Source organism: Triplophysa rosa, linkage group LG6 (assembly GCF_024868665.1).
Source record: "Triplophysa rosa linkage group LG6, Trosa_1v2, whole genome shotgun sequence".
NCBI lineage: Eukaryota > Metazoa > Chordata > Actinopteri > Cypriniformes > Nemacheilidae > Triplophysa > Triplophysa rosa.
Genome location: NC_079895.1, coordinates 19,079,269 through 19,101,579, shown reverse-complemented (window position 1 = coordinate 19,101,579; position 22,311 = coordinate 19,079,269). Strand labels below are relative to the sequence as shown.

At 38.8% G+C, this 22,311-nt stretch overlaps 1 protein-coding gene and 1 long non-coding RNA gene across 3 annotated transcripts; one reads left to right on the top strand and one right to left on the bottom strand.

Annotated features, from left to right (window-relative positions):
• The first annotated feature begins 244 nt into the window (after nucleotides 1-244).
• Nucleotides 245-15,570, top strand: tspearb (thrombospondin-type laminin G domain and EAR repeats b). 2 transcript variants are annotated; one of them, XM_057336179.1, is made up of 12 exons: nucleotides 245-706; nucleotides 6,014-6,234; nucleotides 6,352-6,578; nucleotides 6,789-6,879; nucleotides 6,973-7,129; nucleotides 8,093-8,221; nucleotides 8,302-8,534; nucleotides 10,276-10,465; nucleotides 10,924-11,156; nucleotides 14,616-14,794; nucleotides 14,899-15,000; nucleotides 15,262-15,570. In XM_057336179.1, exons 1-12 carry the CDS (start codon nucleotides 625-627, stop codon nucleotides 15,413-15,415), a joined length of 1,998 nt encoding a protein of 665 aa, XP_057192162.1. In that variant the 5' UTR covers nucleotides 245-624; the 3' UTR covers nucleotides 15,416-15,570. The 2 variants fall into 2 exon arrangements, with proteins under 2 accessions (XP_057192162.1, XP_057192161.1); XM_057336178.1 differs by having other exon boundaries at nucleotides 8,090-8,221.
• On the bottom strand, nucleotides 3,236-6,116 carry LOC130555733 (uncharacterized). Its single transcript, XR_008963137.1, has 3 exons — nucleotides 6,002-6,116; nucleotides 5,135-5,208; nucleotides 3,236-3,880 (listed from the first exon to the last, which is right to left on the bottom strand). It is a non-coding gene; the product is annotated as an uncharacterized LOC130555733 (long non-coding RNA).
• Nucleotides 15,571-22,311: the final 6,741 nt, after the last annotated feature.

Genomic DNA, 22,311 nt, shown 5'->3' with positions numbered 1-22,311 from the left:
AACATTGGGAAAAGCCTCTCTCTCTCTCTCTCTCTCTCTCTCTCTCTCTCTCTCTCTCTCTCTCTCTCTCTTTCTCTCTGTTTCTGTACTCACCTTGCTTTCTCTTTAGCATCAACCCCTCCTCTCTACAGCTGACTTATTCTCATTTAAATGTCTGCAGGGGTTGAGCACCTCTCCATGCGCATAATTCACAGGTGAAGTGTACACTCCCATTTCACCGCACACCGACATGTACAGCAAAGCAGACAGACCTATGCCAACAGTGTTCAAGAAGAAATATAAGAGTTTACAACAAGCTTTTATGGATTTATCCAACATTCTTTTCATCAAGATACATTCAGATAGTTAAAGAAAGTTATAAGAAGAACCAGTGATTATATTTATTTATGTGTATAAGGACATTGAACAAGATGATGTCAGCATCTTAAGGAGTCGTTCTGATGCCTCTATTGAAGTTTGAATAAGGAGTAGAAGCTCATCTCCTCCCTGGATGTTTTAATAATCTCGTAGGGTGAAGTTGTCGTGTTTAAAGCTCTGTAGGTGGATGTAAAGAAGGTCTCTGGGCTTTAAGAACTGGTTTTGTATCGATTGTGTGTGAATGGAGCTGAAAGAGCGGAGACCCTGATGTCGGAGGTGCTGCTGCTGGCCTGTGCGCTTCTCTCCTGGATCATCACCTGCCAGTCTGGACCATCAGGACCATGCACAGGTAACACCTGGTGGTCACTGTGTGTTGATGGATATATCAAATGTTTCTATATGTAAGATGATTTACTTTTATGTAAGGGTCATAAATGGCAGTCAGATTTCCATTTCAAGTGTTTTAAACTGATATGAAATTTAACTCATTTGATCAGTCACAACGTTTCAGTGGTTGCAGATACAATTCGTCACCTTGAAATTATAAGGATCTGCATTCTGAACAATTTTGAGATATTGAGCTTTTTGGCATTTCATTTGTAGATAGATACATTTTTGTTTTCTGATGAAAACTCCCAAAATGTACACATGGTTAAGAAAAACATAACAATGTAAATAGGTTTTCACAGAATAAGAATATGTGAATAACTCAGTTTTGACAAAAATGTCGGATGGAACCTTGGAATTCCAATGCAGGCTTTCTCTGAATTACCATTTTGATCATTAGCATCATTAAACAATTTAACATATTACATGTTGATGTTATTTCGCTCAGAAATAAATTTGTTCTCCCCATCTGCACTGCACACAATAAAATCCTATTGAAAATTGAAATATAAGATAAGAATTAACTGAAACATAATTGGTTTCCATGCAGTGTCACGAATGTCGTGGCTGAAGAGAGAACCCAAGCGCAGACAGGCAGTGAAGGGGTTAACAAATATTTATTGACAAAACAAAACCCACGAGGGGGTAAAAAACAGGAACTGAACTAAGAAACAAACTTGAAATAAAAGACTTCCCACGAGGGGGCAAAACAAGAACAGTAAAACTAAACTAAATGACACGACCAAACGTCTTAAATCATAAAACACAAAACTCACGAAACACGAACAGGGCAAGGACCAGGAACATAGGTGAGAGCACAAACATAATCCACACGATACAATCCACGAGCACAAGACAAAGAAACAAGAGGGTATTTAAAGGGAAGACAAACGAGGGATAACGACACGGGGCAGGTGTGGGTAATCAAACACTTAGGGAAAGATAACGAGGAAACAAGAGGAATGGGGCCAATGACAAGACACTGGAGAGAACGTATATTACTGTCAAATGGACAATAATATGTTTCTCTCCACACATAACCAAAGACTTTGTCATGGCTCTGCTACAGGACCAAGAAAAACATGACTAAGGAAGCAGAGCCATGACAGAAGCCCCCCCTGTGTCGCCGCTGGATCCCATCGTCGGTCGCCCGGAATCATCCGACTGCTTCTCCGGCTGGATCACCGGACTGGACGCCGGCTGGACACCGGACTGGACGCCGGCTGGATCACCGGACTGGACGCCGGCTGGATCACCGGACTGGACGCCGGCTGGATCCACCGGACTGGACGCCGGCTGGATCACCGGACTGGACGCCGGCTGGATCACCGGACTGGACGCCGGCTGGATCACCGGACTGGACGCCGGCTGGATCACCGGACTGGACGCCGGCTGGATCACCGGACTGGACGCCGGCTGGATCACCGGACTGGACGCCGGCTGGATCACCGGACTGGACGCCGGCTGGATCACCGGACTGGACGCCGGCTGGATCACCGGACTGGACGCCGGCTGGATCACCGGACTGGACGCCGGCTGGATCACCGGACTGGACGCCGGCTGGATCACCGGACTGGACGCCGGCTGGATCACCGGAGCTTGACGCCGGCTGGATCACCGGACTGGACGCCGGCTGGACACCGGACTGGAGGCCGGCTGACACCGGACTGGACGCCGGCTGGACACCGGACTGGTGGCCGGCTGCACCGGACTGGACGCCGGCTGCACCGGACTGGACGCCGGCTGGCACCGGACTGGATGCCGGCTGCACCGGACTGGACGCCGGCGGATCCCCGGCTGGGCAGGGTTCAGCATCTCCCTCCTCCTTCTTCTTCTTCGCCCGGCCCACAGGACGTGTGGCCGGCTGGAGCGAAGCGATGGGAGAGCCCGATAAGCTCCGCACCGGAGGAGTCGGACGGGGAGTCCCACGACTCCCTTCGTCTACGCCGGCCTCGGATGCTGATGGGTGGAAGAGGAGCTGCTGGGGGAGAGGCGGACGGTGCGGCCATGCCGATGACCCCGATCTCCATGACGCAATCCTCTGGGATCGCGGGTAGGGGAGATGGATTGGGTTGGGCTGAGACCCTGGACTCCGGGCGGTTCATGGCATATCTCACCGTGCACTCGAAGTCCAGTGGTCTCAGCATCCTCATCTCCGCCCGCGACAGAGGGTCCCTGAGGCCACCGTTGAACAGGACCGCGAGTTCCGCCTCCCCAAAAACCACCTGCTCTGTATAAACTGCCTCCTCTGCAGCCTTTAGGAAGCGGTCGACATAGTTCATGATATTGTCATCTCCCTGACGGTGGCTGCAGAGGAGGTGAGTCTGGCGGGATCGTTGGGTGGACATGCTGCCTGCTGGGTTCAGTTCTGGCTCGTGGATTCTGTCACGATGCGTGCAGAGAGAAGAACCCAAGCGCAGGCAGGCAGTGAAGGGGTTAACAAATATTTATTGACACAAAACACACAAAACAAAACCCACAGGGGGTAAAAACAGGAACTAAACTAAGAAACAAACTTGAAATAAAAGACTTCCCACGAGGGGGCAAAACAAGAACAGTAAAACTAAACTAAATGACACGACCAAACGTCTTAAATCATAAAACACAAAACTCACGAAACACGAACAGGGCAAGGACCAGGAACATAGGTGAGAGCACAAACATAATCCACACGATACAATCCACGAGCACAAGACAAAGAAACAAGAGGGTATTTAAAGGGAAGACAAACGAGGGATAACGACACGGGGCAGGTGTGGGTAATCAAACACTTAGGGAAAGATAACGAGGAAACAAGAGGAATGGGGCCAATGACAAGACACTGGAGAGAACGTATATTACTGTCAAATGGACAATAATATGTTTCTCTCCACACATAACCAAAGACTTTGTCATGGCTCTGCTACAGGACCAAGAAAAACATGACTAAGGAAGCAGAGCCATGACATGCAGGGGCATGTAGTTGTATAAAAAGATACAGATTAGATGTGGTTGCCAGGTCTGTTTGTAGCAGCTGTTGCTTGACTCAAATGTCTTCAGGTATCTTCAGTCGCTGGTATGGTTGAAGGCTATTTTTCTTTCTGCATTTATTGCACAGAAGTGGTTCTTGATCCCAGCGCTCTCTCTGCGGTCTTCTCTATAATAGTTAAAATCATTGTAGTCATGGCCCACAGTTAAGTAAGGGATAATGTACAGGCAGCCAGTTGCTATCGCAGAAATAAGCCATGACAGTGTGATTATTTCGCGATAACAGCCGGCTGCTTGTCCATTATCCCGCTTATTACACAACTACTTGCCACATGAAACTGGACATGAAACTGTCAAAATGATTTGCTACATCCGGGTTACCGTGTGTTATTAGTTTTTAAAGGTTGTTATCTGGGAATAACGAACCTGCAAATGTCGCGACTGGCCAATCAGAATCAAACATTCCAACGAGCCGTGTAATAAAGCAAAATAACACCTTTCATACTTGTGATGGTGCATAGACATATTTTTTCCTCAAATTAGTCATCAGAATGACAACATTTTGAGATGAAACAGACATAAAGTGACTTTTTACCACAGTGTGATAATGATTTTGTTTAGATTTGAAGTAACTCTTCAAAAACACATGAACAGAGCACCTGATACATAATATATGCAAGTTACGTACTGGAGAGAATCCAAACTGCCATCATCAAGCCAAAGGCTTTTTGCATTATATACTCTCTCGTTTGTCTCATATACGAGCTATAACATAGGATTAAAGATAAAAAAAGACTTATAATGGAACAAGGATATTTTTGCTGTTAATGTCTAATAATTTTTTCTGTAACCTCTCTGGGCCCATTCATGAGGGCACAGACGAACTCAGTCACCGTACATGCTGCTCTTCTTTATAGCACAAATGCACTTTTCTTATTGGTGCATTGCAGTAATATCACAGGGATGCTCAGGATGACGTGCTCAAAAGTGCAATATAGAAAGATGTACAGTATATTGACCTGCCACTTTTGGCCACTAATGAGAAAACAACAACCTTTAATCTTTTAATGTAATAAACATTTTCCAATGATCCATAAGCATTATATAATGTGTTGATTTAGTTCTTAATTTATTGCAGTACTAATAAAATATTATTGAGAAATAACCTGGGTTGGCTGAGATTGTAATTTAGTAGTGACCAATTTACTGTGTGTTGATAAAATTGGTCTGTTTTCTTTTTAAATATTAATAAACTCCTTCATATTATTGAGTATGTGTTAACATTCTAGAAATACAAGAGCCATAATGTATGAATAAATGAATAAAAAGGTCTCATAAACATATACATCTGTGTAGTCTTGAAAAATGTTAAGCTGTATACGTGAGTGTGAGATATCTTGAAAAGGTTGTTTGCTTTGCGTACCTTTGCTTTGCCAAAGTCTTTGAAATATGATCCATAAAGTGTTCTTCACTCTAGCCATTTCCCTCTTTGATTTACTGAAGTGAATCAAAACAAAACAAGAACACTTGCTCTTTGAACTTGATTCACCCGTTTTTGTATGGCAGTGCTTACATTTCTGACTACTAAGTGTAAGGAATCACCTGCTGAATGATTTAAAAAAAAAATTTAAATCATAACTTTATAGCTTTAAAACATGATAGTATCTTCAGTTATTTTGTAGTTCATTTTGTATTTATAAAACAAGTCTGTACACATTTCTTCTTAATAATTCCCTTTAAAAGAAATTACCATTAAAAGCTTGGTAACACTTTACAACATTATAGTTTGATATAGCTTATTTTTGTTAACATCAATATTTTTGTATTATCTTATGTGAACAATTATCAATACGTGAAGTGCCTTAAAATCTGCAGTTTGCTTCGATGTATTAATGTAATTTCCACTGAAACAGAAAATTTCCAAGTGAAAATTAGATTGATTCTAGAGCTTTTATTGGTCAGAAAATTTTGATGAGAAGCTTGAGTGCAGAATGAGTGCAGATCGAAAAGTGAATATTATAAATGTTTTGGTGCACACTGGTTTTTAGACATCTTTAAGGCTAAAGTGTTAATACAAACATGTTCAGTTACATGGGGACTTTAATGCCAATACAATTCATTGTTTATTCATGTTAATTTCTTGTGCATTAAATAATGTTAACAGATACAACTTTTGATTTGATTTGATTAGCATAAAACGAGCATTAAGATTAATAAATGCTGTTGACGTATTGTTTATTGTCAGTTCATGTAAACTAATAAAACCTTATTGTAAAGTGTTATCACTTACTTTATTTTTCAGATCTGTTACCATTGGATCTCCTGTCACATGTTCTTCCCAAGGCCCAGAGAGCCCAGAGTGGGATACGCATGGTCCAGTCCAGGGGTGCTCGAGGTTTCCAGTTTTCTGGCTCTCCACATCTTTTTAGCTTCCCTGCATCTCAGCTGTTCACTAACTGTAACTTCTTTCCTGCTGAATTCTCTATTGTTTTCACATTGAAAATCCCCCAAATGGCTCCTGAGGTGAGACACTGGGAGAGATATCACTGAAAAGAAAAAGAAGTTGTTAAGCTTCATCAAAAAACACTTCCTATTCAAAATTTCCCAGTCAGAGATCAGTCTTTTCTCATTGACCTGTAGAAAAGTGAATACATCTTCACACTGCTGGAGGGAGATTCAGACAATCTGCTCCTCGGACTGCGCCTGTCCCAGAACACGCTTCACTTCCTGCAGAAGAGCCAGGGCAACAGGAAACGCATCACTTTTAAGGCAGTAGGGCTGGCTGATAACCGTTGGCACACCGTGGTCCTGGCAGTGACCGGACACTACACCCTCCTCACTGTAGACTGTGGCATTCCCCTCGAGCTGTAAGACTCTCTTTGGGAATACACTGTAGCTGTCAGGTTGTATGCCTCTAAATGCATATAATACTGTATATTACCCAAATGACTTCAAAAGTTACATTCTCACTTTCTTATACTGTATATAGGTTTATGTTTATGTTGATGTATTCACAATTTTATTGTCCTTTTGTTGCTTATACTTATGAAATTTTCCCTATTTTGTCTCGAATACAGAGTGCTTGAAAGATCCTTCCCTGATGATCTTGATTCAACCGGTTCGACATTCTTCATTGCTAGTGCAAGAAGATGGAATGGCTTATTTTCTGTACAATCTCTTTTTAAGATTTTTGTTGCTTTAAACCATTTCAGAGGTCAAATGTAAATACCTTAGCAATCAAACTTGCTCTATCATTTGCAGGGGCTCCTGCGACAGCTTGTTCTTTTACCTGGTTCAGATGCTACCTCAAAAATATGTCCTTCATCTGAACCCCAGCTATCTGAGCTCTCAATTCCTCAGGCCCTTTTACACCTGCCAATCAAATCATCTTCCTCTGACCTCCTCCCTCACCCTTATGGTAAAACATCCACACAAAACATATAAACTGCATCCTAATTCTAAAAGTAGGCCTACATATTTCCGAGTATGTAAAAAAAAGACACTCTTGGGACCTCTGTGTTGTTTGCATTCGCACATAACCATTAGCATCTAGCTAAATTCATTATAAAACAAAATTACCCAACTTTTGCGTTTGTATATTTAAAAAGCACTATACAGCAACTTCAGCCTTAAATTCATTATTATTTTCTGCAACAGAAGTGGAAAGAAACCATTAATCATTATCATTTATTCACCCTCACATTAATCAAAACCTGTATGTCTCTCTTCTGTAGAACACAAAAGAAGATATTTTGAAAAATGTCTCAATGGTTTTGTGTCCATCCAATGGAAGTCAATTGTTAAATGTTCACGTTTAGATCATTTCTGTTTCTTAATCCCACACCCAGTAAAAAACCTGAAGGTTAGATCATGTTCAAATGGTGCAGGTGTTGCGAGTTAGTCTATATGTTGCTAATATAGACTAAGCTTAAAGTGTGCAGTAGGCCATGCAATAGGAATGTTGTGTGTTTTAGCTGTAAACACATGGTCTGTGATTGTATGGGGATGTGAGTAACTCTATCTCACTGGTCTCTTGCTGATCCTCTGACATTGACTGACAGCCTTGCGTTTTGAGTTTCTCTCTTGCTCTGAGGAATTGATGTTATTTGTAAATCCGTGTGCCTGTTGAGCGACATGACACAGGGCAGTGAGGGGCCATGTTTGGTTCATTTTTTCCCATATGTAACATAGTTTTAAGGTTGATTTCATGCCTTTAGGCAGCCCATAATACACTGTAGGTATTTGTTGTGTTGTTTCGTCAAATACAATCTGATTCAGTGATGGATTTGCCAGTTGTGGTCAATTAAATATTTCTTTCAGACAATCTCAGTGTTTGTGTTGATCACATTAAAAAAAAAAAATTCTCCATTTTGTTCAGAAGCAGAGGTTCGGGTAACTGCGGGTGTGAAACCCCCGTGTGGGGTCTCCGAGGAGGGTCAGCTGTGGTTTAACACACTGCACAAAGGACTCTTCCTCTGCGACGGCATGATGTGGCTCACCATGCTGCAAGGTGCTAAGTGATGTGAAATTACAATTCATACCGAAAGCAAAGCTTATGGCACATTCTGACTGTCACTATTGCATTTACAGTGAAACAAAGGTTGGATTATGTGGAGCATCACCAGGATCTATTCACCAACTCTGAGACCTTTGACATTGAAGTTTTCCAGATTCCTTCAGTAGGGCTTTTTATCGCCACCGCCAACCGTGATTCCGACCTCGGCTCAGGAATATACAAATGGACAGACGGGAAATTTGAGCGATATCAGAATATCAGCACCTATGATGCACAAGCATGGCAATACTTCACAGTGGGCAAAAAGGTGAGGGTCTACACATTTGTCCTTTGATACCAAGAGGTCATAGGTGAAAAGCCATCGGTCTCATTCAGTCCAGGATTTACTGTATAGATGATTTCATCCAACGCACGCACCTGGCCCAAAGTTAACTTCTGGTCTGTGTTTGGTTATAATATAATATAATATAATTTAATTTATTTTATATTCATTTGTATTAATATTTTATTGAATTAAATCAAATTAAATTAACAGTACTCAATTACTCAGTTGTTGATTCTTTACGGAAGTTAAGTTTGGGCCACATAACATTTGTTTATGTTGTTGCCGCTGAAACCGTCTATACATGTGATTTAACTTTTTATATACGATCTATTCAGAACTTTTAAGCCAATCACCTGCACTGCATTTCAACCCATGCACTTATTAAAAAGCTGCATCAAAACACTCTTCATATCAAAAAAGTATCTTTCTTACTTTATCATTTAAAGAACAAAAACAGAAAGGTTCTTTCATTGTCAAAGGTTCTTAATAGAACCATTTAGGCAAAAATGGTTCTTCAACTGCATCGTGAAGCACCTTTTATTAAAAAGCGTGGTTGGGTCAAATATGGGGAAATCAAACCCAAAGATTATTTAAAGTGTAAACTGTTAAAAAATGATTTAAATTACTTCATTGTCTGACCACCCTAATAAAAATAACATTACAAACCATCACAGAAAATGTATATAATAGTATTTATAATGAAAATCATTTGAATTTGTATTTTTTTTAGCAGAGCCATTCTTTTGTAGACAATATAAAATGTGACCTTTTCAGTTTATCAGGACCCCATATCCAACCTGATTTTACAGGAATTTGTAACTACTTTAAATGGTGGCTATTTTATTCGCACAATGTGAATCATAGAAAAACGTATGATTTGTAGAAAAAAGCAATACTGAAATCCCACCCCTAAACATAACCGTCACTGGCACAATAGTGAATTCTACTTAAATACGATAATACAAGTTAGCCACATCAAAAAAATAGTTACGAATTGCCATGATATTGTTGGTATTTCACAGAATGAACTATTTACCTTTCTACAGGTATCACACCACACTTATGTTTATTTATACAAAAGACATACTGAGCACAGAACGTCTGTTTGCTTTAAGTGGGTCTCATCCTCGTCTTTTCTTTATACATTAGAGTGAGTTTTGATGTGGTTTATCCAGCGGATGAGGGGTGGAGACCCGGCTCTCAGGTTTTAATGTTTTAATTAAACCACATGTTGATAACATAAATTAATTTTGTCTGATCCAATATTTATAGCATGCACCTGCTGTTTCCCTTAACATAATTAAAGTCAGCAGCCATATGGGGCTCTGTTAACACCTGCATTGCAATTATGCATGTTTTTCTTTTTGAAAGTCGAACATCAAATTATGATTCATGTTCAATTAAAAGCAAAATAGAAGGGGGAAACCTTAGTAATTGTGTCAGTGACCAATTATTATAAGATAAATCAATGCAACATTCAATTTAAGAGGTAAACTATAAGCTATTCTAGAAAATTCATTAAATATTGCCCATCAGCACAGTTTGTTTCCTTCACCTTTGAAATCGGTTGTGATTCAAGACCTGCAAGAATGCAGAAAGTACCTAACTTTGAAGTGCAACACTCATTACAAGTTAATTCTGCTTTTCGTCACAGTACCCTTTCATTCACTGAAGCTACTGACATGAATTCTTACCAGCTGTTGAAACCATTTTCCTCTAACAGAAACTCCTGGTTGTTGCTAACTGCAGAGGTATAAATGCAGAAGACCCGGAAAAGTCTGTAATATATAAATGGAGTTCGAGGAAGCTGAAGTTTATTCGCTATCAGTATCTGAGCACATACGGTGCCCGTGACTGGGAGGCCTTTCACATTCAAGATGAAGCTTTCCTGGCTGTGGCCAATCATAGACAAGGTAACGTTTACCAGGTCTATCATCTCACATGTGGCTTTTGTTATTCCTTTCACATTGTTCAACTCTAGAAGCTCTGTTAAACAATAAAGGCAGGAAGTTCATTTACAGTATATGACTTCTGAAAGAAGATTAAACATGAATTTCATACAGATCTTATACAAATCTAAGCTCTTTGTGACACACAATTCCAACAAAAAGATTATCAAGGAGATCTTTTTTAGGTTAAAAGGTCTCCTTGTGTGGTTCACTTTGATTCTGCAGTTTGTTGCGAGAGCACACTGTACCCCTCCATTTGTATGAAGTTTTTAAGAACTTCTCTGGCGTTGATCAAAGCGGCAACACAAGCATAAAAGACACCTTTTCATGACCATGTGTGCGCAATCTATACACCCGCATATTCTGGAACACAAGGATATGGATAAAATTGGATGTAGTGTATATATTTCTTTTTTTTAAAGGAGAGAGGAATCACAACATTGACAGTGTTATCTACAAGTGGAACCCAGTTACGCAGTATTTCGAAGTCAATCAGACAATCCAAACATCGGGTGCTTACGACTGGGAGTTTTTCACCATCGGTCCATTTTACTTCCTTGTGGTCGCTAACACATTCAATGGAAAGTCAACGGTCATTAGTTCTACCATCTATATCTGGCTGGAGGGGATGTTTCAGCCTTATCAGTCAATTACAGTGAGTTAATAACTGTATATCATTTACAGACAATGATGGTTCTTACTAGAGATGCATCGATACAAAATTCCTCCACCGATACTGAGCTAATTATTAGCTATTATTAGAGTGATATCTGCCAAAACCGATTGTGAAGATTAAATTTATATTTCATAACTTTCTGACTGTTATTAATTCATATAATTACTATTAATATTAAACATCAAACTGATGATGTTTCTTAACAGAGGATTTTCTACCATCTTAAAATAGATGTGTTCATTTTAACACATTGTTTTGTGTTATTTATTTAACACATTATGTGTTACTTTCAACAGACATTAATGTGTTGTCCTTAACTGAACACAAAATGTGTTGTTTTGATAGCAGTGTAAAAAAAATAACTGTTACAGCGATATATCAGTGCACCTCTAGTTCTTACAAGACTTATCTTCTCTTATTATCATACTGAAGACACTGCGTGGCAAGGCACATATACACCTTTAGGAACATTTCTCTGTTCCCAAAGTCCATGTATTGCATGTAACGCACTGGAAACACTCAGTATAAACACTTTTATCTTGTCACTTGAAAATGACATTCAGTATCTTTGTTTGTATTAGAAATGCATGCACAAGGGAATACATACATGAGACCTGGTCTCCCTAAAATATTATCATGACTTAATAAATCACATAATAAAAATATCTCTTGTAAATTGTTAACACAGGGTGGGTTGCACCAACAAGGATTGAAGTAAACGGAGTTCAGAGCTAATCTAGGGTTTGTTGATCCTAGGTTTATTTTAATTCAAATTGCGTGGCATCACTTAATTTTAAACAGAGATGAACAAATCATGGATTCAAACTTTAACCTGTATTTAAATCGTCATATGCAATTCATTTTGTCCGCCATGATGGATTTGCCGGTGTAACTAAACATCGACAGTGTTGCACTGTCACGTAAAAAAGAAATAAACAGCTCGTGCATGTAAAAGAAACGTAATTTTGCTATTTAAAACCTTTCAATGGATAATTCGTTGATCAGTCTGATAATCCATAAACACATTTCACAAGCCTTGAGGGCCATGACAGCATACAAATAGGACAGTTGAGCCGCATCATTATCCTGCAGCATACATAAAACAGAAGATCACAGTACAGGTATCAAGAGCGGGTGGACCTCTGCCATCGATGCCACCGCGAACGGCACAATTTAGACAGGGTTGTCCCCACAACACTGTTGTCCCACTGGTGCCGCTAAAATAACTCTTCTCAGGATGTCGGTCTTTTCAGTTTACTCAGACGTCATGCTTGTATGAACTGGATAAGAAAGCAGGGCATCTTGAACTTGACGCTTCACACCCAGTTTATCAAACTGCCGTGCCTTGACTCATGCTGAGGTGTTTTATTTATTTCCTTTCCATTTACAATAAACATCACTGAAGCATGGCTTATGTGTCGGTTTCTGATAATGTTCCATGCACATTTTGTTATAGATTTTTATTTATTTAAACTTCCTCAGCAAGTTTAAAGTTAATCCCTAACAGAGATAAATCGGAGTTTAAAATAATGGCGCAACAGAATTAAAGTAAACCTAGATTTACTGTAAAATTAAAGCCTGGATCAAATATCTCAAAAATAAACCTGTGTTTTTAAACAAGGTTTACAGTTTGGTGCAACAGAATTAATAAATAAACCTTAATTTAATCTAGATTTAAGACTAATCCTTGGTGCAACTGTTATGTGCCTCCCCCGGTCTAGAGGTAAGGGAGGTCGTAACAAGGAATTTTACAAGGTTTAGCCAACAAAAACTCTTAACAGTCAGGCAAGAGCCCTTTTCTCCCGTTCCAGCACTCCCCAAAAATCACACAGATTTTTGTAGCTTACAAAAAAAGGTTTATTTTGACAATTTCAAAGTAAAAACAAACACAAAAGGGGGATCAAAATAAAGCTTCAGGAGGGGACCAGGCCAAAACAACAAACATAATAGATCTAACTTAAGGGAGAAGAGCTTCCTTACCTCACAAAAAAAAAAACAACAACAAAGAAATAGTCTTACCTTGCTCCCTTTCTGACAAAAAAAACAGGAGAAAACATAAACCTTAAAGAAAAAAGGCATCCACCTCCCTACTGCTCAAAAAAACTATAATAATAAAGCTTCTGCTTACGTCTCCAGTTGCTACTTAACCCACTAGTAAAGTCTGTTTAAGCTGTACACCAACTACACAAACAGGTAACACCGACCACACATGCTACTGTCTGGAACAGGAGAAGACTGGCTCAGAAGGCAACAAAGTAAAAAAAAAACAGGCCTCACCACACAAGGTTTCCAGCTTTATCCACAAGCTCTTCCTCCAACAGCCAATCCGGACAAGGCAGAAGTTGATTACAATTAGGACCAGCTGACCTTCATTAAGCCTATCATTGAGTAGAGGAAAGAGAGAGAAAACAAAAACCAACACACTCCATCCAAGAATGCAAACTGTATCAGAAGCATGAACTACTTCAAAAATATCACAAAATAAATAACAATTATGCCTTGGGACGTAACACACCCCACCCACAGTTTCTGCAAATCTCATATTAATCTTGAGTACCTAATAGAGTAGTATTGCATACTTTGTATCTTCCAAGAGTCTTTAGTTTGATCACATTTATAAAAAAGACAGATACAGAGGTACGATCATTTCCCAAAACAGTCGAGCTCTTGAAGGCGTGCACTGGGCGGAACCGGAACTAAAGCATGAGCATACAATACGTCATTGCACTGTTATTGCATCTGTTGATTCACTATAAGTTTGTGTTGTTTACTTTATGCACGTACACGCCGACTGCCAACAAAACATGTGACTCAGTTTCACTTACCACGTGCAGTTCATGTCCGGCATCTTTTATCGCTGGGACCGCTCCAACTACCAGTTTCAAATTATCTGCAAATCCAAAGTTATATCCACTGTTTATATAACATTCATCACCGAAATGCAGTGAACAAACAAACACAGCTGAACTTCAATACAATGAACGAAGCACATTGATGGGCGTGCTCTTTCTCTCGCTTTTGCTGATTGACTTGTGGGCGTGCTCTTTCTCTCGCTCTCACTGGTTGATGCATGGACATGCTTTTCCGGTAGAATTGTCCAATAAGGGACTAAGAGAAGTTGTTACGTAATGGAATTTCATATTAGAAAAAAAACTTCCCGAAATCTATACGAACTTTGGGGGAGTGTATCGAGCACAGAAATATTACGTCATACGTCCAACACGTTTTTTTGACAAATTGACTATGTCAAGCATGAGAAGCCAGCACGTTTAACATTGTAAAGAAGTCAGAATACATGAAACACTGTTGGACCCACCCTTCAAAGATAAAGACCAGTCTTATATGGCTTAATAAAATACAATAAAAGTTTATCATGTAAAAGTTTATAATTTAATTTTCAACTAAACATTTGGCTTAAGTCTCTCTCTGACCTTTCAGACCTTTGGTGCGATAGACTGGGAGATGTTTCAGATTGAAAACAGGATCTTTTTGGCTGTAGCGAACAGCCAGATGCTGACAGAGGACGGAAAGATTCTGTATTCCATCAACTCCACCATCTATGAGCTCAGCCTGACATCACAAAAATTCATAAAGTTTCAGGATATTGCAACTAACAGGTGAGATATTAACTGGTCCTTACTAGAAGCCTAATATTTTATTCACATTGATTGTTTTCAGTTTAGAGCATTTTATGACACTTTGTGGTTGTTACATTTCTCAGTGCTTTAGACTGGGAGTATTTTACTGTTGGAGATGACAAGTTCTTAGTAGTTGCCAACTCATATGATGGAACCTCATACTCACTTAATAGTGTTATTTACAGGTAAGGTGCTTATCTGGAATGCTTTTAAATATACACTCATTAAAGTAATAATTCAGTTCTCACACCATACACTTTGTCGAAAAAAGGACCACAGCACAAAATATGATCAAAATATCAAACCTACACATTGTTCTATTATGTGCCACTAGAAATTACACACTGGTGCATTGATGATGTAAGATCATACTCTTAAAAACTACACAAATTATGACTGTAAATTTTGTTTTTAACTTTTAAGAAGATGTTTCTTTATATCCGCAGGTGGCAGGGCTATGAGGGCTTTGTCCCTGTACACAGACTAGGCACCAATGGCTGCAGAGATTGGGAATTTTTTAACACAACAGACGGCTCCTACCTCATTTACTCCAGTGCCAGGGCTGCTCTCTCTAAAGTCCTTAAATTAAGGACCATCTAGTGGCACTCCTTCTGCACATATGGACTGGCCATGAGACAGATCTGGTGCCATACAAAAAGACTGCAACACCAAGCATGAATTAATATGATAATGTTATTCTGAATTTATTATTTACTGTAAAACATTCAAGCACAGGAATTAGACTGAATATAAATTTCATTGTAAATGTACAGAATGTAAATCAAATCTGTATATGATGATCATTTACATTGAACGTCAATAACACCAAAATAATGAGATGTGTTCAATTCATTACACATGAAATTATACTTTACAGAGTTTTCTTGCATTCACTCGCACATAGATCATCAATATTTGTTATTGAAATCATTTCCTATTATTGTTACTCTGCACATGAAGGCAGCTTTCTAGTTGAAACAACTTAAAATGACTTTTTTGGCCATAAAAAATACTGTACTAAGCTACAAATTTACACTGTTAGTCATCTTCAGTTATTAAACTTTAATATTAGAAGGTCTTTAAATAAATTTGAAGTATTGTCAATAATGACCATAATAAATGTTTAGCTAAATGAAAACAACAACAATTAAAATATATTTGTTCTTATACTTTGTCTTATACTATACTATAACTTATTGTGTTATTGTTTCTGTACAATATTTGTCCTGTCCTGGTTCTCTGTATCATACGCACATTAAACTAGTGTCATTTATGTTAATACTCATTTTTATCACAGCATTATTATGTTAAATTAAACATTTGTTTTCTATTCGTAAATGTGTTCTTTTTTTGAAAGTGTCAAGCATTTTTCACAGAAATGATTGGAACTGAAAATCAAAACGTTTACAAATATAGTGATGCATTGGTGGTATTTTATTTTAATATTTGTGAAGTATACGTACATATTACTTCAATGTACACAGGTGCATCTAAAAAACAAAGAATATCATGGAAAAGTTCTTTATCTTTTGTAATTTAATTCAAAGAAGCAAACTTTCCTATATTCTGTCATTGCAAACAAAGTGAAATATTTCAAGAGTTTTTTTTAATTCTGATAGCTACGACTTAATGTTCAGCTTAGGGAAATTAAAAAAATAGTATCTCAAAAAATTTGAATATTTTCTCAAGATTGATAAAAAAATTATTTACAAAACCCAAATGTTCAAAACCTCCAAAGTATGTTCAACTATGCACTCAATACTTGGTTGGAGCTCTTTTTGCACGAATTACTGCTTCAATGCAGCATGGCATGGAGGCGATCAGCCTGTGGCACTGCTGAGGCATTAATGAAACCCTGGTTGCTTTGATAGCGGCCTTCAGCTCGTCTGTATTGTTTGGTCAGATTGTTTTATTTTCCTCTTGAAAACACCCTCTTGTCAATAGGTCAGATTGTCAGGAGAAACCATTTCAAGATCTTGGGTGAGCTTCACAAGGAGTGGACTGAAGCCGGAGTCAGCGCATCAAGAATGTCTTATGGAAATGGGCTACAGCTGTCACATTCCGAGAACCAAGCCACTCCCAAACCAGAAACAACATAAGAAGCATCTCACCTAGGCTAAGGAGAAAAAGAACTGGGCCCGTATTCTTAAAGCTTCTAAGAATCCTCTAAGAAAGCTCTTAATTTAGCTTAAAAACTTCTACGTAGGAGTCTTAGTTTAAAAGTGATTCAGGATCAATCTGAGAGCAACTCTGAGCAAGGAAAAGACAAAAACTTTTATCTTAGTGAGGAGGCGGGGCTGACCCCGTTGCTATGTCTTTTGAAGACTGTGATTGGTTGGTTGGCCAAGAAGGAAGAAGAGCGCTTTTAAGTATAGGGTCATTAGTTTGAAATTGCACGTCATTTTTTTCTGCGTTACCATACTCACGCACACACACAGACACACACATATATTCTTTATTTTTTTATTTACCATGCTGTTAATGTCAACGTATTTGATAGAAAACGAACAGTGACACAATAAGTCTCTGTAAGTGCTGTAATTGTTTGTGTGATCACTATAGAAGATTGTGACAGAACCAAATCATTTCTGCTGCATAGCTGCATTTCTCCAGTTGCAAAATATGTTAATGTAGTGATTTCTTCTATTTCTGGTGCTATGGCATTTCTGCGCTGTTTTGGAGATGTTAGCGTTTCTCTAATAGGATCGTTACAAACATCTAATGTGTTGTGTCTTATTAACTCACTGTCATTCAATTCAATGTCATTTTATTTTATAGCGCTTTTACAATTTGCATTGCATCAAAGCAGCTATAGAAGAAAACCAAAACCAAGATCATCAAAAGTTGAACACACACACACACAAAATCTGATAAACCTTAAAAGTAATATGGAAATTGTCATGCATTGCAACACATTTCTTCTCACTTTTCGTGTTTCGTCCATTTTCTCTGCTGCTAAAGAATCTCTTAAGTCTCTTAAAAGTCCTCCTCGCTACTCCTAAAATTTTGGACCTTAAGAGCTCTTTTAAGGGTTAAGATGCTTTATGAATTACTTTCTTCTTTACTAGGATCTTTTCTGTAATTCTAATGGGAAACGCCCACATTTCTAAGAATTTTCTTAAAATTTTGTGACTAGGAGCAACTCTTTGCGATAAGATTTTTCATGAATATGGGCCCTGGACTGTTGCTCAGTGGTCCAAAGTTCTCTTTTCAGATGAAAGTAAATTTTGCATTTCATTTGGAGATCAAGGTCCCAGAGTCTAGAGGAAAAGTGGAGAGGCACAGAATCCAAGTTGCTTAAAGTCCACTGTAAAGTTTCTACAGTCTGTGATGATTTGGGGTACCGTGTCATCTGCGGGTGTTGGTCCACTTTGTTGGTCCAAAGTCAATGGAGCCATCTACCAGGAGTACTTCATGCTTCCGTCTGCTGAGAAGCGTTTTGGAGATGCCAATTACCTTTTACAGCTGGACTTAGCACCCTCCCAGTGCCAAAACTACTTCTATAACTGGTTTGCTGACCATGATATTACCGTGCTTGATTGGCCAACCAAACACAAGAAACATCCAACTAAACAATACAGACGAGCTGAAGGCCACTATTAAAGGGATACTTCACCCAAGAAACAAAATTTCCCCACTCACCCTCAAGGCATCCTATGTGACTTTCTTCTTTAAGAATAATGCAGTCGGAGTTGAAATATCACGTATCCTTTTTTCTTCCAAGCGGTAGAATGTGAGTGAATAGGGGGTCGAGTTTTTGAAGCTCCAAAAAGTACATCCATCGATCAAAGAACTGCTTGACATGGCTCCTTAAAGGGGGGATTGAATAGTGTTTCATGCATTCTGACTTCTTTACAATGTGAAACGTGCAGGCTTCTCATGCTTAACATGGTCAACTTGTCAAAGAAATGAGTTGGGCGTATGATGTAGTATACACTCCCCCAAGGTTTGTATAGGTTTCAGAAAGCTTTTTTCCCAACATGAAATTCCCTTACGTAACATCTTTTCTTAGTCCCTTATTGGGCAGTTCTCCCGGAAAAGCACACCCACCGTCAACCAGCAAAAGAAAGAGCACGCCTACATGTCAACCAGCGAGAGCAGGAGAAAGAGCATGCACACACGTCAACCAGCTACAGTGGGAGAAAGAGCACGCCCATGCGTCAAATAGCTAGAGAAAGAGCACATCCATCAATGTGCTTTGCAGAAGTACAGCTATTGTTCACTGCATTTGGGTGAGGAAAGTTATATAAACGATGGATATAATGCTGGATTTGGAGATCATTTGAAAGTGATAGATGGAGTAGTCCCAGCACTGAAAGATGCCGGAACCTGTTAGTGAACCTGAGTCAAATGTCTGTTTTGTTGGCAATCGGACGCGTATGTGCATTATGTAAACAACACAAGCTTATAGTGAATCAACAGTTATGCAAGGATAATGCGATGATGTATTGTGTGCTCATGCTGTAGTTCCACCCCCCCGTTTTCGGAAATAATCGTACATCTGTATCTGTCTTTTATAAATGTGATCAAACTAAAGACTCTTCGAAGATACAAAGTATGCAGTATACTATTCTATAGGTACTCAAGATTAATATGAGATTGGCAGAAACTGCGTGTGTTACATCCTTGCGTGTGTTACATCTTCTGAAACGAATCAATGGGTTTGTTTAAGAGAAATATCAATATTCACAACGCTATTAACAATAATGTCTAAATTCTGTTATCCTTCGGCTGCGCGTGAGCAAGAAGGTTGTTGTTCCGGAAAATGACGCAGTAAGTTCTAGTGATGTAAGCTGCAGCAGAGAGGAGACAGCCAAACAAATAAAAAAATGCTGTGTTCATCACCGGAATTCTTAAATAGCATTGTTAATGTGGATATTTCTATTAAACAAACTCATTGATTCGCTTCAGAAGACCTTTGTTAAGACCATGGAGCCGTGTCGAGCAGTTCTTTGATCGATGGATGCACTTTTTGGAGCTTCAAAACCCCCCTATTCACTCCCATTCTACCGATTGGAGGTAAAAAGATACGTGGATGCCTTGAGGGTGAGTTGAACAGGTGGAAATTTTGTTGCTTGGGTGAAGTATCCCTTTAAAGCAACCTGGGATTTGATAACACCTCAGCAGTGCCACAGGCTGATCGCCTCCATGCCACGTCGCATTGAAACAATAATTTGGGTAAAAGGAGCCCCAACCAAGTATTGAGTGCATAATAAAACATACTTAAGAGACCTTGAACATTTCTGTTTTGTAAATCTTTTTTTGATTGATCTTTGAGAAAATATTCTAATTTCCATCAAAATTTAAAGTAAAAAACTGTTGAAATACTTGATGAATGCAATGAATCTGGAATATAAGAAAGTTTGATTTTTTAATTAAATTACAAAAGTAAAGAACTTTTCCATGATATTCAAATTTCTTGAGATGCACCTATTTATCACTGACCAAGTTTTGTATTATTATTAAATGTCTAATTGTTATAAAATATAATTCAGTGTTATTCAAGTTCACTCATAACAATAATTACAACAACATAATTTAAAAGGTGAGAAAAATAAAAGAATACTTGTGTGCCTGTTCGTTAAATTGGAAATATGTGAATGTAATTTGAAGTCTTTGACGCCATCTATTGAAGGTCTGTGGTATGGCAAACTGGGTGTTATGGGAGATTGGGAAATTTCTTTCGCAACGTCGTGCGAGTCAAGTAGTGAGTTCAAATCTGTATGACTTTATTTTTTTTCTGCAGAACACAAAATAAATTTCGTTGCCAACCAGTCTTTGATAACATAAGATTGAATATCACCTACTTAGCAGCATTAATAATTAAGTTAGCTGCGTTAATCAGTTGGTATGAAATGAGTTGTCAATCTTCCACCGTGTTTGAACAGATGTTTTTAACTTTGACCACACTATTTGTACAGCCAACTTTCTATTTTATTAACCAGAACATTAGATATTTAGTAGTTTTTCAAAGTTCGATAGAACGTCAACACTAGTGAAAAGCTTAATAATTTAATTCATAACATAAACATAAAAATATAATTACATAATATTTACAATAATATACACAACAAATATGGGCTATTTCCAGAGTGCCTCTACTGCTTGAAGCCTTGACAGTCGAGAAAAACACGGGAAATACAATTAATTACAAATAAGTATTTCGCATTCACTTTTCTAGTGTTTAAGGTTGGAAGAAACACCATTAACACCGTCCAATTGATTCAGTGTGGAAAGGCCTGTAAGACATCACAAACTACAAGACACAAACCCCAGCACTGAGGCAAATCAACAGCTCTCTGATGACCTGAATGAGTTTTACTGTAGATTTGAGACCCCCTGATCTTACAATCCGCACTGACCATACACAGCCATCTACACTTTTAGCAATCCCCCTCTCCTCCCCCCCTGCACTTTTCAGATCAATGAAAAAAATGTGCATCAGGTGTAGGTAAACCTGTGCTGACCAGCTGGCCTCCATTTTTTCACATATCTTCAACAGATCCCTTACTGCTTTAAACGGTCCATCATCATCCCCATCCCAAAGAAACCCCAAATCACAGGACTTGATGATTACAGACCTGTTGCCCAACATCTGTGGCCATGAAATCATTTGAAAGACTGGCTTATCTGAAGGACATAACTGGACCCTTACTGGATCCCCTGCAGTTTGCCTCCAGAGCAAACCGGTCTGTGGATGATGCAGTCAACATGGGACTGCATTATACCCTACAACATCTTGACAGACCAGGGACTTAAGTGAGGATCCTTTTCATGGACTTTAATTCACCCTTCAACACCATCGGCATCGTCCCAACACTCCTCCAGACCAAACTAACTCAGCTCTCTGTTCCTAGCTCTCTATCATTGGCAGAGATGGATTACTGACCGGGCCAATGGGGCCAGTGCCCAGGGGCCCTTGACTACCATGAGCCCGAGGGGGCCCTGGGCTTCAAGGTTGTGCCATCCAGTTTGGTACAGAAAACCCAACAACAATGAAAACAAATGTTTATCTATGTTTAAAATATAGCCTATACAAGGCCCCTGTGGATACCCTGTAAGAAATGATCAACAAATCATGGCAACACATGTTTTTAAGTTACTTTAACTTATTAAATTAAACTTATTAAAAATGAACATTAATTAAATTATAGCACATTTAAATTGCATTTTCTGAATCTTTTGCTTGATGATTGGATGTTTACAGACATTTGTCACAGGGGCATTTTATGCTGAGAAATCATTTTTTATTTATGTGATGCATTAAATACGTGTATATTTGACAGTTAATTAATGACGTGTGTTACATACACCTTAATTTGGTCCATTGTTGATTTCTCACTGTGTAGCTAATATTGGACTTCTAACCCTGTACAGATTATTTTTAGCGTAGCGCAGGCATTTGATGCAGAGTGAGAACGGTTTTAATATTCATTATCATCTTAACTTTCACTTTCTATAACTGTGAATGTTCAGCTAAGGGAAAGAACAGAAGA